Source organism: Solenopsis invicta, chromosome 12, assembly GCF_016802725.1.
Source record: "Solenopsis invicta isolate M01_SB chromosome 12, UNIL_Sinv_3.0, whole genome shotgun sequence".
NCBI lineage: Eukaryota > Metazoa > Arthropoda > Insecta > Hymenoptera > Formicidae > Solenopsis > Solenopsis invicta.
Window position 1 is genome coordinate 5868348 of NC_052675.1, and position 21377 is coordinate 5889724.

At 35.0% G+C, this 21377-nt stretch overlaps 1 protein-coding gene across 3 annotated transcripts in view; it reads left to right on the forward strand.

Annotated features, from left to right (window-relative positions):
* The window catches only part of LOC105199284 (probable 2-oxoglutarate dehydrogenase E1 component DHKTD1 homolog, mitochondrial), a 266253-nt gene that overhangs the window by 83627 nt on the left and 161249 nt on the right, over nucleotides 1-21377 (forward strand). For all 3 annotated transcript variants that reach the window (XM_039456078.1, XM_039456076.1, XM_039456077.1), the window contains 2 exons: nucleotides 18631-18852; nucleotides 18932-19089. In XM_039456078.1, coding sequence (XP_039312012.1) covers nucleotides 18631-18852; nucleotides 18932-19089 — 380 coding nt within the window. The remainder of the gene's footprint in view (nucleotides 1-18630; nucleotides 18853-18931; nucleotides 19090-21377) is intronic.

Sequence of the window (21377 nt, forward strand, 5' to 3'; positions counted from 1 at the left end):
CATGAGAGCAGATTTGAGACATTTTATGTCAGCAGATTTAAAGCAAATGGAGAGCAACTGTTGCTTATTCTGTTGCCAACAAAATGACTTCTATTCGTGGAAAACATTTTGCTTTATCAATCATTTTCAACAACATAAGAACAACGTGAGGAGAATAAAAAAAAGATAATGATGCTGTGCTTTTGTCGTGTATTTGTTAAAAACATTAAATATATTAATTATTGTCTTGTAGGCAAATAAAATATTGAAAATTGATGGAGTCAATGGGTTTGAGATAAAAGTATACGCGGGTAATTAATACTACAAAAGATTTATTTTGAGAGATACACACAACGACAGTGCGGATGCAGGAGCAGAGAGTAGAGAGAGAGCGGGTACCGCCGCGTAGCGGGAAAACATAAACTAAAAGAAATATAGAAACGAAACTTATAAGACCCTAGTCACTTTACCGACATTCAGACATGGCGATTATACATTGTTCATCTCAACACTCCGCCTCAATGTATGCAAACAAAATGTATTTAGATTTCACAAACTCCAATATAAGAACGAAGTTTAACGAACTGTCCTCTTTCAAGGCTCTTTGTCAGCATGTCCGCTATTTGTTCTTTAGTGTTCAGGTATTGCACATCTATCTCCTTGTTTTGGTACATATTACGAACAAAATTGTACTTTATATCTACATGTTTAAGCCTACGATGATCCCATCTACCTAACAAATGAATAACAGATTGATTGTCCTCAAACACCTTGATAGGATCATCCACGTGCACACCAAAGCTTTCCAAAAGTCCTTTTAACCAAATTGCTTCAGTTAATGCTGTTGCCAAGGCAACATACTCTGCTTCTGTAGAGGATAGTGTTACTCCACCCTGTTTCTTTGTTGACCAGTCCACTGTAGATCCGAAAACTTGAAGTAAATATCCAGTTGTTGACTTCCGGTCATTATCCGTGGCCCAGTTTGCATCAACATATATCTGGAGAGGCACTTCCAGATTTGAGTCACATTTAAAAAATAGTCCATGATTTAGAGTGCCTTTAATGTATCTAAGGATTCGCTTCAATCCCTTCCAGTGTGCAAGTTTAGCGTTACTCTGGAAACGGCTGTAGAAATTTACGGCAACACTCAGATCAGGTCGTGTAGTAAGCATGAGATACATCAGGCAACCCACGAGCTCTCTAAAAGGTTTCAACTCGATCACTGTTTCTTCCTCGAGTTCTTCATGTTTTCCGGGATTTACTTCCATCGGTGTCTTCGAAGGATTACACTCTGTCATACCGAATCGAGAAAGGAGATTCTTCATATATGTCTTTTGGTTCAAAAACATGCCTTCCGCCGTCTGCTCGATCCTTATCCCAAGAAAGGTTTTTAATTCACCCATATCCTTCATAGAGAATTCACCCCTAAGTGAGTTTACGATCCTGTGCATCCACTGTTCATTATCTCCTGCTATGATAATGTCGTCCACATATAGTAAGAGAAAAATGCGGTTATTCTTTGAAAAAACTGTGTAAAGGCAACTATCTCGTTCTGATCTTTCAAAACCTTGCTGTATAATGAATTCATGAAACCTGGAGTTCCATGCTCGTGGTGCTTGTTTTAGGCCATATAACGAGCGATTTAACTTACAAGCAAGACCATTGTTTTTGGCAAACCCTTGAGGTTGTTTCATATAAATCACTTCGTTGATTGTTCCGTGTAGAAAAGCATTCTTGACATCTAGTTGTCTGGTCTTCAACTTGAATTTATTTACAACTGATAGAAGGGTTCGTACAGTTGTTAGACGTGCGACAGGCGCATAGGTTTCATTATAATCCAGACCCTTCCTCTGCGAGCACCCTTTAATTACAAGCCGTGCTTTATATTTATCGATATTTCCATCGTGGTCTCTTTTAATTCTGAACACCCACCTGTTGTCAATAGCTTTCTTTCCAGGCGGTAATGGAACCAAATCCCAAGTCTTATTGTCAATGAGTGATTTCATTTCTTCATTAACTGCACTCAGCCATTGTTCCTTATCATCTCTTCCTTGGATGTCATCAAAGTCTTCAGGTACATTTTCCACGAATGATTCCGCATGAAGCGCCAGAATCGTATAATCTTCTAGATATTTGGGCTGCTTTTTCTTCCGTGTGCTTTTCCGCAGATTGTTGACGTCCTGCTTCCGTGTTGTATCGGTCTCGTCCGACTCGGCTTCTTCCTCTTCTTCTCCGCCTGAAGTCGAGGTTTCCTCAGCATTTGTTACTTCCTCTGGATTCCTTTGAATTAAACCGTTATAAAAATCCCTGCTTTCAAATGCGAACTTTGACTCATTGAAAACAACGTCTCGTCCGAATATTATCTTGTTGTCTTCAGGACACCAGAGTCGATAACCATTGGCACAATACCCGACCATCTTGCAATGTTTAGAACGGGACTCGAATTTTCCGTTTACCAGCTCCTTTGGAATATGAAGATATGCAACGCATCCAAAAACTCTTAATTTGCGAAGATTTGGTTTTTCTCCAAACCAGAGTTCAGCTGGTACTTTCCCTTTCAGCGCGATTGTTGGGCTACGATTAATTAGATAGACTGCTGCTATTACCGCTTCCGACCAGAATGTTTTATTCATCTTGGAGTTCAAGATCATACACCGTGCTTTTTCAATTATGGTTCGGTTCATCCGTTCAGCCACTCCATTCTGCTGAGGCGTATAACGAATGGTAAACTCATATTGGACTCCGCAGTTCTCGAAATGTTGTCGAATCTCATTGGAGAGATATTCCCTTCCATTGTCGCATCTGAATCTGCTAATCTTCAAATTGAAATGTGCTTCCGCCATTGATTGAAACATTTTGAAATGCCTTAGTACTTCCGTTTTGGCTTTTAATGTGTATGCTACTGTAAAATGCGTATAATCATCAATGAATGTTAATAAATACCTTTTTCCATCGAATGACGTAATATCTATAGGGCCGCATAAATCGCTATGCACCAGTTGGAGAGGACGCTTTGCTCTGATACGTTTAGTTTGATGAGGTAGACAGGTCTGCTTACCATCCACGCATACCTCGCATACCTCTGACGAGAGATCTGTGTCCTTAAGTTTTATTCCGTCAGCCATCCTTAAAAGTTTCTTCATTCCTGCACTGCTTAGATGGCCTAATCGTTGATGCCACAACAAAAAATTCTCCTCTGTCTCGCAAATATTCGTGACCTCCGAATTATATTCAAAATGCAGTTTATACAGTTTCTCCGTACGATGAGCAATTGCAGCAATTATATTCTCCTTATGGATTATTCCTTTCCCGTCTTTAAAAGTTACCGTGAACCCGTTCATTTCCAATTTGCGAACCGAAAGAAGATTACACTCAAGTCCAGGCACAGACAGAACTCCGGATATTAAGATTTTCCTAACTTCTCCGTTTGCTCGCACACATACGGATAAATCACCAACTTCGGATGCAGTTAGAACTTGTCCTGATTTCGCGACGCGAATAGTCACAGAAGGCGTTATATTCCGCATATTAATTAAGCGTGTTTCCTTCGTTGCTAAATGTTCTGAGGATCCTGAGTCCAAAAACCAACACGTAGAGGCAATGGCGTTCTCTTCTTTAGCAATGAACACGAATTCTTTTCGACTTTTGTCGACATCTTCGTCGAACGCGACCTTTGCCGAGCTCGAATTTTTATTTCCTTGTTTAAATTTACGACACTCCGACCGCTTATGCCCAAGTATACCACAATGATGACATTTGAAACCAAAACGCTCGCGTTGCTTTTCGTTAGTTGTGCCATCGTGCTTATTTGCATTTACTTTCCGATTGGCCGTCGCAGCCGAAAAAACTGCTGGCGAGTTCGCGCCTTTTCCACTCGCACTCGTGCCACCTCGCTTCGCCTCTTCATCCAGCAATCTCGTTTTAACGAAACCAAGAGTTAATTGTTCACTCGAAAGTGTTTCCAAAGCCGTCACTACCATATTATATTCTTCCGGCATTGTCAACAACAAATGGCACACTATATCCGTTTCTTCTAAAGTAGCACCGGTCGACTTCAATTCACGTATAAGTTTATCGAACTTTAAGAAATGTGCTGCCATTGTTTCCGTAGTAACATACCGCATGGTCAGCAGCATCTTCCTCAGACGAAGTTGACTCGCTACTCCTCTTCGCTCGAAGCTTTCCGAAAGGGCCCGCCCCATCTCAAATGCAGTAGGTTTCTCCTTCACATATTCGAGATGGCTGTCAGCGATGCGCTGCGTGATCAACGATTTACACTTCCTATCACTTTTCCTCACCGTGACACTTTGAGTGCCTGCAGATGTTGTCGGCAGCTCTGAGATTAACGTATCAAGCGACTTCTCGACGAAATCGAAGAGATCGTGCTCCTCAAGCAGAACCTGCATCCGGAACTTCCAGTTGCTATAGTTCGTTCCGTCGAATAATGGGACTTTGTATTTCTCGTCGTCCGCCATTGTAGTCACGTTTTCTTTCTTCCTTGCAAACTTCTCGAAATTACAAACTGAGATTTCCGTGACTATGTTCCTTTATCTATACGTGTCAATTAACTGGGCCCATAACCTGATGGAGTCAATGGGTTTGAGATAAAAGTATACGCGGGTAATTAATACTACAAAAGATTTATTTTGAGAGATACACACAACGACAGTGCGGATGCAGGAGCAGAGAGTAGAGAGAGAGCGGGTACCGCCGCGTAGCGGGAAAACATAAACTAAAAGAAATATAGAAACGAAACTTATAAGACCCTAGTCACTTTACCGACATTCAGACATGGCGATTATACATTGTTCATCTCAACAAAAATGATTTGTGTGTGTGTGCGCGCGTGTGCGTATGTGATTGTGTGTTTGCGCGAGCGTGTGTAATGTAATAAATAAACAGGAGTAAATTAATTATTTACTTGGCTATCATATTGGATTGAAATGAATTTAACAAGTGAGTGTTGCGTCACCGCTAGGCGGCCCCGCCGCGGGAGATTTTCTCGTGAGTCAAATGCGGCCACAGACGTTATATCTAGGTGCCACCGCGACGGACACCCCAGCTCATACTTCCGTAAGCTTTTAGGACTTGCTTGTTGTAAGCTCGAGACGAATACTCGCTCTCATTCTTTTCAAACGTGATGTGTGTGTGGAACATTAGTCCACATAAAATTTTATATTTTTATATGTAAATAACAATTTGTATTGTTATTTAATCTTGTACATAAATTAAATGTTTAATTTAAATTTAATTCTTTTTAACAAAGAAGATACAAGAAATACTTTTTTGTAAACTAAACATTTATTACGTTTACATTAATGTATTCTGTTTTAATAAATCTATCTGGATTCCAATCTTATTTTTAATCGGTCTTAATACCGTATTTTTGGTGTAGAAATCTCGATCGATTCGGAGTACTTTTTTTAAATCGGTTTTATCGCACATTTTTGGCAGGGTGGTGACAATTCAGCAGAAAGAAAAATTAACTTATTTATTTTTTATATATTTGAAAAAAGTACAAAACATATATTTAACGGTTTTCGACATGCTGTTGGCAACTTGCTCTCATATTGCTCTTTATGTATAGCGATAAACCGTTGACAGCAAATACGCAGCATATTGGCAGCAAAACGTGCTGAATTCATATAATGTCAAACCAAAGGCAAATGAGACACACACCTTGTTCTAAATTTGCTGAAAACTAATGCCCTTTGTTTTCAACAACATTACAGCAACAACACAGACAGGTGGCTATCAAGGATTATATAATATTACTTTATACATGCAATATAACTAGATTATGAAACTATTATGATGCCTGTTATTATTGTGTTATAATAGATGAACAGCAATATAATTACAATATTGCATGTTATATAATAACGGTTATATTACATGCATTTTGATATTATATAATTTGAAATACGCAAAATTTTATTAACCTAACCTAACCTAATAGCAATGCCATTTTCATGCCGGTTCCGATACCAGAGAGGTTTCTCTCTGCCGATACTTCCCGCCATTAATTAAAGCAATTATAATTAATTAATTGATTAAGGTACTCAGTAGTCGGTGTTAGAGTGCGGTCAAGTTAACATCCTTTAATTGGTCAATTTGTAAAATTCTTTGTTCCAATTGGTTAATCAAATGCTTCGAAACATTTGTGTCCAGTTGATTGCAGCCTCAGTGTGTATCAGTGCAGTGTATTTCCGAACCCAGCATACCTCTCCGGCCTATTTTGTGCATTGATAAGAAAAAACAGGTATGTAATGAAATATTATAATCATAAACACTGTGTGATACAATCACGGATAAATATCGATTATTTGATATCATTTACCCACGGATTATACATTTAGATCATATTTGACATCGTTTTCAACATCGCGTAGAAAATGAGGTTAAAAATGTTCGCTAGAGAAACGGCATCCGTTCCAGTGATATAAATGTAAAAATCTTTTATCTCTAAAATGACATAAAAATTGGAAAACACTGAATTGTATACTGTTATTATAGTGTTAATATAGTGTCGTTTTTATCCATGAAAGAAAAAAATACTTTAAAATTACTATAATTTAACTATAATTTCAGTTGGTTCATAACAATTAGTTTTAGTATTAATTACAATTTATAATTGTTTTGACATGCAATTTGTACCTGATATTATTACTGCGTAAATAGTAAACAAATGTTAGTAAAATAGCTATATTTATTATTTTCCACATAGCACGTAATATTTCTGTGATATCACAGAAATATTGCAATATCACAAAAATATTGCAATATCACAGAAATATTACATATTACTGTGAAATATCACAGAAATATTACTGTGATATTACACAGTCATAATGACATTGAAGTATTCTAGTGATATCACATGAATATCACAGAAATATTACTGTGATGTTACACAGTGATAATGACATTGAAGTTTTCTAGTGATATCACAGGAATATCACAGAAATATTACTATGATATTACACAGTGATAATAACATTAAAATATTCCAGTGATGTCATTGCAATATATTGTTGCAATATTTAATCCCAAAGAACAAGGTAATATCAAATGACGTTTCTATTATGTCTTATTAATGCAACGTCACTATCTCTTTGATTAAGTCGATATTTTCAGTATTTATTCTTGGTAATTTTGATATCCTATAGAAGAAATCAACTTACAAATAAAATAATAATGTCTTTGCCCTTTCATGGAATGAAAGTAAAAGTTAAGAAAAAAAATTAATTTTGTTATTAGTTTAGGTATTTACTTATTTTATCCTTAAACTGTATATATAAACTAATGTACGCTCTTTTATGTAATCTATCAATTTAATTATCGCTTTACAACTCAATCAATAATGATTTTATTAAAAAATTACAGAAAAACCTTTGTATTTGTCTTATTGCCATTTATAATTTTTACAGGATCACAAAAATTGATTTTAATTTTTAAAAATTTTTATCATAAAAAATTTTTTTAAAGAAAATGTTTACAAAAAGTTTTGTCAATACACATTTATCATTCACTAGGTAATAAATATTTTAAGGTATATTTAGAAGTTTTTAAAAAAATATACATTTTTACGTTGTTTAATATTTACTGCTCGGTACATTATTTTGTAAAATAATTTAATCATTAATATTGATTAGACTATTATACACCACAGTAAAAGGTTTTTCAAGTTAATTAAAATATTAAATTTCCAACAAATTTTTCTTTAGACTTTACTTCTTTTTTAATTCTATTTAAAAATATGATTATATATATTCTATCATTAATTAGGTATTTTACAATATTCATTAATTATATGTATATAATGTTGCGGCTCGGTCACCAACCGTCACAACATACGACGAAACAAGCGAGCGCGTGCACAGCCGCTATGCGGTCCCGCCGTGGGGAGAGTTCCGATAGCGCACATCCCGATAGCTCACCAACCAATCATCTTGACTTATCTAACCATTGTGAGTGGTTTATATGCTATCGGGATGTGCGCTATCGGGACCCGCCGCCCGCCGTGTGTATAAGACTCCACGCAAACAAGTAAGTGCTGGCACCACCGCTAGGTGACTGCGCCGCTGGAGACCTTCTCGTGAGTTGAATGCAGCCACAGGTGTTATATTTAGACGCCACCGCGACCGACTCACTAGCTCACACTTCAGTGAGATTTTAAGGAAAATCGTCGCTTGTTGTAATTTAGAGACGAATACTCGTTTTGATTCTTTTTCCAGTGTAACGTGTGTGTGGAACGCTGTTCCACATAAAATTTTATATTTTTACATGTAAATAATATTTTGTATTGTTATTTAATCTTGAACATAAATTAAAATTATAATTCAAATTAAATCTTTTTTAACAAAAAAGAAAAAGAACACAAGAGATATTTTTTTATAAATTAAACATTTATTACGTTTACATTATTGTGTTCTGTTTTAATAAATATAATTATTTTTTTTCTATGTCTAATATATATTACATGTAACAATGTTTTGTATTTTTGTGTGTATTTTTAACAATGTGATATAAGCTGTTTTGTATTGTTGCGTGTATTTTTAACAATGTGTTATAAGCTGAAATAAGGCATTAGTAAATTCAAATACAACAGTTATCTTATTATCATATAATAATTATATAACAAAGTAACAACTTATACTACATTTATATTACATTAAAATAAATTTATAAAATTGTTATATAAATGTTTGGTTCAATTAATATAACGTTTTAGTAACACGTTATATGGATGTTATATAACTGCAATTTTGTATGAGTGGGAAATTAAAACTAACATGCAAGTTACATGTAACCCACACGTTATATTGCCGTTACTTTCTGTTTCATTAAGCTAATATAACTTTCAAAGATAAACGTTATACTTTATGAAAACATTAAGCATAACATTAAGAAAAAGGAAACTAACAGAAAATCCTTTCTACAAAATGTAATATGATTTTTTCCTTTCGAAATTATTGCATAACTAATAAATAGCAAAACGGCGTTCCATAGTGCCGCGGCGTCTCTCGCCCGATCCCGGCGTTTAACATAATTCTCATTTTTGCGCTTGTATCGTCACAGGCAAGTCGTCGTATTGTAAATTCATGTAATTGTACGTGTGAGTTTCGCATACGTTTTTGGGGGGAATTTTGCATAGTAGCGGTAATACTTGCGAAAAAATTGCGAGATCCCTCGTCTACCGTGTACATGAGATATTTTGCGGTACTCATCTTTGATGTATGCTGATGGGTATTTTGGGTATTTGCAAAAGGAAAAATACAGCGTGTACGTAGAAAAATCTTTTACTACGCGAGAGATCTTTTACACACGACTGCTTGAGACCAGCGTCCGAGACGGAGAGAGGTACAGAGAGTGGAGTCTCACCCGCGACATCCGCCTACACGTGCGCCATCAGAGCGCCGATTTATAACTAGACGCGCTCGGCAGTTTAGCCAACATTATGGGTTGATCTTCCAACACCCCCCTTATCAACACACTCAGTAAAGAACGGAAACATGAACATTGCATATAGCTCGGACAAAGATTATAAAAATATACTTAACGTTCTAAATGGTACGCAAAACTAGCACATGTCTCCGAATAATCTAAATTTAACATTTGTATGCATTTTGTATGCTTGTCTCTTGTTAAAGGTTTGGTAAAAACGTCGGCAACATTTTCCTCTGTAGGGATATATTGAACATTAATTAATTTACGTTCCTGCGCTTCTCTAGAAAAATGAAACCTGATGTCGACGTGTTTACTCCTTTGGTTTGTCATGTTCTCTTTACTTAAAACGATTGCACTTTGGTTGTCGCAAAATACAGGTGTAGCTTCTTTTACATAATATGGGAAACCTATTTCTTCGATTAACTTTCTAAAATATACTATCTCTTTTGTAACATCAGATAAAGCCATATACTCGGCTTCCATTGTAGATAATGCAACCGATTTTTGACGTTTCGAGAACCACATAATTGGTCCTCCCGCAAGAATTAATGTATTTCCTGAATGCGACCTTCGACTGTCAATGTCGCCAGCCCAGTCGGCATCTACGAATGCTTTGAGACTTTCTAAAGTTTTTCGGAAAATAATACCAAAATTTTGAGTCTGTTTCAGGTATCGTAGTACATGCTTAGCAGCTTGCCAATGTTCCTTTTTCGGATTTGCATTAAAACGACTCAATATTCCCGTCGCGAAAGCTATATCTGGTCTAGAAGTATTAGCTAAATAAATTAGGCTGCCTACTAATTCACGATATGGTACTTGTGCCAACTCGTCACTTGACATTTCTTTGTCTCCGCATGTGAGTTTAATTCCTGGGATTAAAGGTGTCGAACCTGGTTTACAGTTTATTATAGAGAATCGCTCTAAAATTTCTTTTACATATCTTTCTTGCGAAATTTTAATTTTGTTAGTATTAGGATTTCTTTCAATTTTTAGTCCCAAAATTTCGTTTGCAGATCCTAGATCTTTCATCTTAAAACTTTGACTTAACTCTGATTTTATTTTTGCAATAGTACTCAATGACTTTGAAAATATTAACAAATCATCCACGTAAACAATGATAATTACTTTTACCTTATCTAATTTTCCATGAAAAACACACGGTTCTGACTCTGAACTCTGTAAACCAATTTCGTCTAACTTGCGACGCAGTTTCCGATGCCATTCACGCCCCGATTGTTTTAAGCCATAAATTGGACGTAATAGCTTACATACTTTTCTACAATTTGATTTTTCCTGAAACATTGAAGGTTGCGTCATATAAATTTCATCGGGTAAGTCCCCTTGAATATAGGCAGTTACTACATCCATCTGATGCACGTGTAAATTTTCCTCCACACTTAATGCAAGTAACAATCTAATTGTTTCAATTCTCGCAACGGGTGAATAGATTTCATTATAGTCAATTCCATTACGTTGCTCAAAACCACGAGCTACTAATCTCGCCTTATATTTATCTATTTCGCCATTTTGATGTCGCTTTATATTAAATACCCATTTACAAGATATTACATGCATGTTAGGAGTCTCATCCACTAAGATCCAAGTTTTGCATTCATTTAGGGATTTCATTTCATCATTCATTGCATTTAGCCATTTTTCTTTATCTTTACTGTTCATTGCTTCTTCTAACGAAGTCGGATTCTCAGTGGATAGACTCATAACGATCCTAGCCTCATGATATTGGGCGCTTCTTAGGGCGTCCCGGTGCCCCAGTACGAATTATTTTGGGCCTCCCACGCCCACGAGTTTTTATAGTTAATGGCTCTGGTAATAAACTAGTTGGTATATCACCTTCCGAATCCGTCCCTGTACTCTCATTATCTGCAGAAGACATTTCTTTTATTACTACGTTATTATCCAAATTATTATTTTCAAAACTTTCATTTTCATCTGATTGGAATGGAAGTTCAATACATTCTTTCTCTTTTGTATGGTTTCCTTCATTTATTCTAACGTCTCTACTTTTAAAGATAGTTTTTGTGCCTTTTTTCCAAAGTCTGTACGCTTTTGATTCTGTTGAGTAACCAACTACTACTGCTTCAATGCCTTTTGCATCTAATTTTGAGATACCTGGACCTTTATTTAATGCTACAGCATCTGAACCGAAAATTCGTAAAAATTTTATATCTGGTTTTCTACCTGACCACAGTTCCTCAGGTGTCTGCCCGCCTAAACTCTTTGTGGGACACCGATTTCTTAAAAACGCTGCGGTATTCACCGCTTCTGCCCAAAGTGATTTTGGTAGTTTTGATTCTAGTAACATTGTCCTTGCCATTTCTACTAACGTCCTGTTTGCACGTTCCGCGACACCATTTTGTTGCGGAGTATATTCTGTAGACAACTGTCTGCTTATACCTTCTTTTTCTAAATATTGCGTAAAGTTATGTGAAATATATTCCTTTGCGTTATCGGTCCGTAATTTTATTATCTTCTTACCCGTTTCTCTTTCTACTCTTAATTGGTACTTTTTAAATGCAGAGAGTATTTCACTTCTAGATTTTAAGAAAACAACATCTACGTGCCTCGTTTTATCATCTATAAATGTTGCAAAATATTTGGCACCTCCAAGAGAATGGGTTTGCAACGGACCGCAAATATCAGAATGAATTAACTCTAATACATCTTTCGCACGCGAACTCGACTGTGGAAATGGCAAGCAATGTACCTTCGCGTTATCGCATTGTTTGCAGTGCTTTGGATCAAAATTTTCGGGTAAATCTAAGCCTATAACTGCATCCCGGTCGCGTAATAATTTTAGATCTTTATAATTTAAATGCCCGTAACGCCTGTGCCAAATGTCTGCTTTCAGAGTATTCGCGATTCTTGCTTCATACGGTTGGATAACTTTTACGATATACGTCTTATCTCTTTTTAACGCTTCTAAAATAATCAAACCTTTTTCGTTAAGAACACTCGCGCCATTTGTATTAAATTCGATTCTGAAACCTTTGTTTGCTATAACCGAGACCGATAATAAATTTCCTCTCAAGCCGGGCGCGTACAAAACATCGAGTAATTTTAACGTTTTTAATTTTCCATTAATTTCAACACTTAACGTAATTGTTCCCGTGCCTATAGCTTTTACCGTTTCTTTTCCCGCGGTTCGAATATCACGTGCAGGGATTTCGCTTACGCTGTCGAAGCAGTCACGCATTCCGCACATGTGAGCGCTGGCGCCGCTGTCGAGATACCATTCGTCGCTGCAGTCTGATGAGATTAACGCAGATAGCGCTACTGTGGCTTCGTTTTCCTCCTCTTGCGCCTGGTTCGCCTTTCCGCCATTTTTCTTCTCGTCGTTCTTCTTCTTTCTGCAGTCAATCGCTCTATGTCCAAATCTGTCACAATGGAAACATTTTCCATCGAACCGTTGTGGAGTAGATTTACCTTCCCTCTTGTCACCGTGATAATTTCTGGCAGGCTGTCTTCCTCCTTTATATTTACGAGCAGGGTTCTCGCGTGTGCCTCGTGATAGTAACGCATTCGTGCCGTTGCTGTTGCCGCCATGATGGTCGTCTCCGCTAACTCTCCTCGCTTCTTCCTCAATTAACTTCCCCTTAATGAAGTCGATTCCAGGGATCTGATCTCTTGACTCGATAGCAATGCAAAAATTCTCGAACGTGTCTGGCAGTCCGTTGAGCAGCATGATTGTTTTTAATTCTTCTGGAATTTCGATGCCGGTATCTTCTAGCAGATTTACTTTATTTTGGAAGTCGTTAATATATTGCATCATTGTCTGCCTCTCGTCTTTCTTTGAGTTGTACAATTGCCGATACAAGATGGCCTTCTTTACAGGACCTTGAGAGCTGTGTACTCTAACCAACTCGTCCCACGCTGCTTGCGATGTCGTCATACGCCGGATATGCCCCAGCTCATTTCTCGAGATGCTGAGTATAATGAGAGCAAGAGCCTTTTCGTCCTTTATCTTCCACTGTGTCTGTGCATTTTCATCAGTGGGTCTCGCTATACTACCGTCGACGTATCCCCATAAGTCGTTGAAAACTAAGACGCTCTTCATCTGCATTCGCCAGGATTCATAATTTCCTTCCGTTAATTTCTCCACGTGGTGGCTGCTGGCCGGATGCATGATGGATTCACAAAGACGACTTTCCACACAGTTCACTTACAAATTTCTTTATACGTTGAGATCTTTCAGACCTGGGCCCATAACCTGATGGGTATTTTGGGTATTTGCAAAAGGAAAAATACAGCGTGTACGTAGAAAAATCTTTTACTACGCGAGAGATCTTTTACACACGACTGCTTGAGACCAGCGTCCGAGACGGAGAGAGGTACAGAGAGTGGAGTCTCACCCGCGACATCCGCCTACACGTGCGCCATCAGAGCGCCGATTTATAACTAGACGCGCTCAGCAGTTTAGCCAACATTATGGGTTGATCTTCCAACATATGCACCTTCTCTCGCGCGTCCGATATCATGGAGTTACGGGATTTTTCCTTCGTCATTACCGCGCAATCTAGCCCGATAAATCAATTGCTGTTCGATTAATTTTCCGCGATTTTGTAATGCATACAGCACACCGGCGAACCGCGTGCAAAATCTTGTATCTTTTACTAACTCGGAAGTCTTGAATATACGCTGTTACACTTTTATTGTTAATTCTCGTCTAATTATTATGTGATTCCCCCTCGCTCTCCCACCTTCCACCAGTTCGCACCGAACCCCCTCCTCGTCTCTACCGACTTGACGGGTGAACTACCGGTTTTCGGTGCCGTCAACGTTCACGGTGATTAATGTCAATAATTGCTTATGAAAATTAACGGTTAAAGAAGAGTGGCACGCTCTCTCGTGCCTGGCGCCCAGTTCTGTCGCGTAAATAATTGTGAGAAGAAAACAATTGTCTCGTCGTAACGATAAGCCGTAAACGGACGACAAAGAGTTGTGTCAAACGAGTAACAACTTTGTCACAATATATAATGTTAAAAATTGTTGTTTCTCATATTGGTAAAATCTGTCTGTTAATCAACAACAAATAGATATTTTCAAGACATATAATTTTACTACAAGTAACTTACTAAAAATAGTTCATATTGTACTTGTAATACTAGCAAGTAATGCTTTTCCAGAAAGAGTGTTCAGTTCAATGGTACAAATATAGACAAAGTCAAAAAGCACGCACCGGATTAACTTGTTTTGCGCCTATGGGTTGAAATATTTCGAGTCCCCTTTTATATGTAATTTACACATCAGAATAAATATTTTTAGAATTATATTAATTTAGAAATTAATTTTCTTGAAATTTTTTAAATAAAAAGTTTTTAATTTATTTTGACTTGAATACAAATAAACATATACCAGGTGTATGCATAAGTTTTTTCCGGTTTTTTGGTAAAAAAAAACAGGTAATTTTCAAAGAAAGTTAATTTTTTTTTATTCAAAATATTGGCCATCGGTTTCTACACATTTCGCCCATCTTTCAGTTAATTTATTAATACCGTGCCAGAAAAACTGCTTGTCTTTTACGGTAAACCATTTGTCGAGCCATTTTCCAACTTCCTCGAAATTGCTGAAGTGCTGCTCTGCGAGCGCATGCCCCATTGATGCGAAGAGGTAATAGTCAGATGGCGCCAGGTCTGGGGAGTGCGGCGGGTGCGGAAGGATGTCCCATCCAAGAGATTTTAAGGTGTCTTTCACTGGTTTTGCTGTGTAAGACGGCGCATAGTCGTATAACAAAATCACTTTGCCATGTCTTCTGGCCCATTCCGGTCGTCTTTCGATTAATGCGTGGTTTAAATTAATCATTTGTTGGCGATAGCGTTGTGTATTAACGGTTTTGCCGGGCTTCAAGAGTTCACAATACACAATACCCACCAGACACACAGCATGGTTTTCTTGCCGAAGCGATTTGGCCTTGGTGTTGATGGACCGGCTTCGCCAGGTGAAAGCCACGAATTTTTCCGCTTCGGGTTTTCAAAATAAATTCATTTTTCGTCACCCGTCACAATTCGATACAAAAATGATTTTCTTTCGTGGCGTTGAAGCAGCATTTCACAAGTGACTTTGCGATTTTCCATTTGACGTTCATTCAAATTGTGTGGGACCCATTTACCGAGTTTATTGATCTTTCCCATTGCTCGTAAACGTCTGCTAATCGTTTCTTGTGATACATGTAATGCTTCTGCTAATTGCCGTTGAGTTTGAGTTGGGTCATCATCCAATAATTCCTGCAATTGCTCGTCTTTGCATTTTTGTGATCTACCGGAGCGCTCACTGCCTTTCACATTGAAATCACCACTTTTAAATTGTCGAAACCATGTCTCACATGTTCTAATCGATGGAGCGTGTTCACCATATGTTTCTACCAGCAAACGATGACTTTCAACAGCCTTTTTCTTTTGATTAAATAAAAAAAACAATGCGTGCCGCAAATGTTGTTTTTCAGGTACAAAACTCGACATGATCACTGAACAATAAAACAAAGACGCTAGTTTTTGGCGGACTCAACTTGTGTGTGTTTGTAGTTCTATATCAGACGAACAAAATGACGTATGTGTCAAATTAATACGTTGCGTACTTTTCGCTGGCGCCATCTCTTAGTGAAACCGGAAAAAACTTATGCATACATCTGATAAATACAAAATTTAAGGATATATGTAGAAGATACAGATAGAATATCAAGATATTTTAATATCTGCATTTTAATTGATCAATAAGAGCATCATAATTTATGTACTATGTAGTAACAATATAAAAAATAAACCTACAGGCTATAATATACGCGGATTTTCGATTTCTGTGAAAAAAGTCAGTATGTCCGCTCTTAAGCTACAAATTAAAATTATAAAACATGAGTAGATGACGCTTTATTATAACAATATAATAAAAACTCTCGAACCAAAATATAAGCTTTATTATAAATCATCTAACTAGGAAGACCTCCCAACTGCTAATCGCCGACAAATAATATATTATTGGAATGTACTCACTGAGGTGATTACCCTTGTACAGGTTGTTACCTCCCGAATGAACCTCGGTACGGCATTTACAAGGTATAACAAAAAAGTCGCAATACTGAATTATCTTGGAAAATACAAGTTTTATGAAAAAAAGTTTCAAATAAAAATTGTAAAGTTTAAGGAGGTCTATTCACTGATCATACCAGTTTGGTCTTGAATAGCGTCACCAAGGTCAGGGCAAGGTCATATCACTTTCTTTAACGGAACACCATATTTTTAGTTCCATAGTCTAATAATTGTCGAGAGCTTTCCAAAACACTATATTGATGTTTATTTTTATTAAGTGTTTTTTGTGTTATAAAGCTCTGACTTTTCTGTTATACCTTGTAAATATCGTACCGAGATTTATTCGGGAGACAGCAGTCTATGGGTGCTTTCCAGCTACGACACAAGTCGATACTGTATAACACAGTGTCCATTAATGTAAAAGAGAAAATTTTAGTTGTCTTACACTAATGGACACTGTGTTACACAGTGTCGACTTGTGTCGTAGCTGGAAAACATCTTATATATGGGTGATCATCTCGGCGAGTACTTTCCAATGATATATTATTTGTCGAGATCGGCGACTAGTTAGGAGGTCTTCCTAGTAAGAACAATTTAAAGGCATCGATTAATGCAACTGCTCGTTAAGCGGCTAAGTATAATATCTAAATACAAAATCTAAATACACTTGCTAAAAACGTGCCTAAGCTATGAAGGCATTAACGGCCGTTCTAGTATAACAATAAAATAACTAAAAACAATCAATTCTGCCGTCTCTAAAAATTTGCTGCTCTTCTTTTACATGAAAAAATCCATTAAAACCCTTTTTTCTCGGAGAAGAGGGGCTATAGTCCGTTTAGCTCATGCCTTAATCTGGCACTGAAGAAACAAAATGGAAGATGAAATTCGAATTAATTAAAGCTGAATTATTTACTCATATTAATGTTGACATGTTATATAATGAATTCGTAAATTAAAATCTAAAATTGCTAAATTTAAACCTAATTTATTAAAAGTAGTAATAAATATAGAAAAATACGATTTTAAGTAATCAAATAGTCTCAGATGTTATCCAAAAGTTTAAGAATATTTCATTTTTTTTACTAAAATATTTTTATTATTTTAACATTTTCTTATTTTTATTTTAAAAAAATCTATTTTATGTTTTAACATAATATATTATTTTTTTTATTTTAATGTTAAACGTGTTAAATGTTTTAACAAAATGTTTATAATAAAATGGATATAAACAAAATATTAAAAGTTAAATATTATATGTGTATAAGATGGAAAATAATAATATTTAATTTTAAGTTTAATAATTAAATTTGTCTTATATTAAATAATAATAATTTATTATTTATTTTGTTCATCCAAATTTATTTTTAGACTTGTTTAAACAATAAAATTGTAAGTAATTTCTTATAAAATTTAGTATTTAATTTAGTTTTATAATTATAGTTTATGTCCAGTTTTGTTCGGCTCAGTTTTTTGTTCATATTCGGTTCAGTTTTATTTCCAAAGACGAAATGGCTGGTAATTTAGTTTGGCACGCTAACATCAAATTCGGAGTAAGAGAGAGAAAAAGAGAAAAACTGATGATAGAGAAAGAGAGGAAAGGGGGGATGGAATAAGAAGGATGACGAAAGAAAACTCTCTATTACCAGAGAGCGGTCACGCTTCGATTTTAGGTAAGACGCTTCAAGGTCCATTTTCACGTCATAAGATCCATTTTTTGTGGTTCTTAGCGGTACTATGTATTAGTTAGATAAAGATGGACAATAGCCGTTTTTATCTAACTAACGCATAGCACCGCTGAAAACCACAAAAAAATGGATCTTACCAACGTGAAAATAAATCTTGAAGCGTCTCACCTAAGATTGAAGCGTGACCGCTCTCAGGTTCCTCTCTGCTATTACTCTCATTCATTTGTTTAACTACACCTACACCCACCCACGCATAATGTCCTTTTTCAGTAACAATTAATATAATAAATTACATAAAAATAATCTTTGTTTATTAACCTTGAATTTCTTAAACCTATTAGATAAGTATAGAAAAAATTACAAAAAATTACAAATAATTTTTAAAAATGATTTCCCTCTCAATTTTTTATTAAATTGTTACTGTTTTATTAGATTGCAAAATATAGTCTATATTATTCAATATTAAAAATATTTAGATACACGGAGACGCAGCCTATCCAGGTCAAGGGGTTAATCAGGAATGCTTAGTTTTAAGCAGAACACCGCATTTTGAAATTGGTGGTACAATTCACTTGATAATTAATAATCAAGTAGGGTTCACAACTCCATCTTCAAGGAGCAGATCATCAAGATATTGTACGGATTTAGCGAAAATTATATCTGCACCCGTAATTCATGTAAACGGTGATAATCCTGAGGTATACCTTTGAAATAAAATCTTTGTATTTGTTAATATTCATAAAGAATATTTAATTATAATTTTAAAATATATTGCAGATGGTTGTACAAGCTGCAAGAATAGCCTTTAAATATCAAAGACAGTTCAGAAAGGATGTATTTATTGATCTAAATTGTTTCAGAAGATGGGGTCATAATGAACTAGATGATCCTACAATCACAAATCCCCTCATGTATAAAATTATACAAAATCGTGAGTAAGTATATACAAGTTAAGAAAAAAAGCTTAAAGATTTTAGAAATACATAAGTATTTGTTAATAAAAATAAAAATGTTAAAACGTTATAAATATAAAAATGTTAGTCTTATTAGATAGAAAAACGTTTTTCAGTTTTAATACAGATATAAATATAAAAACGTTAGTCTTGATAAATAGAGAAACGTTTTCCAGTTTTAAATTATTTGTTAGTATTAGTATATACAGGATGTACGAAAAGTCCTAAATTCTTTAAATAGTTTGAAAAATAAACATTTATGAAAAAAATATTTTATTTGAAAGTTTGAAAGTTTTAAGTGGTGCAATATGTCAGACTGCAGAAATTGATTGAATAACTTCACACATTATTTAACGGTACTTAACTGTGAACTTATATTTGACGAAATATGTATTTGGAATAAAAACCTCGTGATCTTTCATTGGAGACAGACAGAGGCTGACTGACTTATAAACGTGAATGTAATGTGACATTCAAATGCGTACGTATACACATGGTATAAGAATACTAGGTGTATCGTTGCGCATAATGGCTGCCGTAGATGGGAATAGCCAATCAAAATTGGTCACAAATGCAACCGCGAAATTTAACATTAAGCCTTGTGTACCAATAAAGAAACTTCTAAAATAAATTAGTTTTTATAAATTGGCTGTTCTTCTCTTTCTATTTTGCATTAGCAACAATACGAGCGTTCATAGAACTTATATTTAAATTAGTTTTTGTAATGCATTATAATTGAATAATAAAAAATAAAATAAAAAATTATATTGTGGCACTTAAAAAGAAGCATTTTAATTTACTGTTCTGTATAAAAAAAATTTAAATTAAATTTAAAAAATATTAATTATAATTTTGGTAAGGTAAAGGAAAGTAATTTTACAGAAACATTAAATAATGTCAATTTTGTATGTAGTCTTTTATTAGTTATGATTATATACATATTTTTAAGTTTGAACAACTGCAAACAGATGTAGAGCAAAAGTCAAATAACATTAGTGAAACTTTTAAATTATAAAATTGAAATATATAACAGTAAAAGTAAAAATAAATAATAACTAAAACATAAAATAAAATTTAGTAACTTATTGTAATATAAGATGTTATCTGTTTTCTATGTTTTTTTTTGTTGTACAATCTATATATTTTCTTGTTCTTTTTTTTAATTATTTTCTACGATTTCTATGTTCTTTTTTCTTAATCTGATATATGTTCTAGTTTGTACTAGACAGGCAATTACTTTTTTGGGAAAACTATTATTAATTTTTTTACAAATAATATCTGTTAATTTGTCAAAAATTTTGGAATCTTTATTAAAACTGTCACCATAAAATTTTATAAATTCCTCTTCCATAATTTGAGCTACTTCTTGAAAGCTTGGATTTGGGTATATACAGTTGCCTCTGGATAGAAAGGAAATCCAATTATTAGGTTTGGACATTGCGTAAAGTTTTGGTTGGGACACCCAAGTCACTGTACTGATCTCGGAATCGATGTGCAACATAACCGGTGATATATAAAAGTGCACTTTCTTCTACTATTTTGCTAACTGTAATTTGCTCAAAAGTCTCCAATAATTCTATTTCGTCGTGATTAGGTTTATAATTGTTTAAATCTATTGCTGCAAACATAAATCCATAGAAAAATATTAAACGATGGTGTTCATAACCTAGATAGCACAGAAAATTTAAAAAAAACTTTAAAAAAAATGAAGGTTTATATCATCAATTTTGAGTTTATTTTGAAATACAAAAATATAAACCTGAATTCTTTTTGAATTCTATATATATGCTATCTGGGAAATCAGATCATATATTCAAGATCATCTTAAATTTTGTCATAGATAGTCTACATTCAACTAATAAAATTATTATACAGTATTAATTTAGAAATCGCACTTAAGATGATCTTAAATATAAGATTGGAACATGAATACCAATCACGTTTGACACGATTGTCGCCTTTGTGATTTATTTGCTGTTACTGTAGACCTTATAAGTATATAACTAGCAATTGTCAGTCCATATTTATAAGATCTATAGCTGTTTCCAATAGAATTGTTGCCTAATATTTCTTGAGAAACATTCAATATGAGAACTTTTTATATTAGAAATTTTGTAGTCACAGAAAGTTTTAAATAACTCTGAAATCTTTACAAATGCAAAAAAAATTAAAAAATATATTTACAATGATACAAATTGATAACAGTTTAAGGGGATCCTAAACATGGCCCTTTTTTACCGACAAAAAACGATTAATTTTCGGATAAGCTG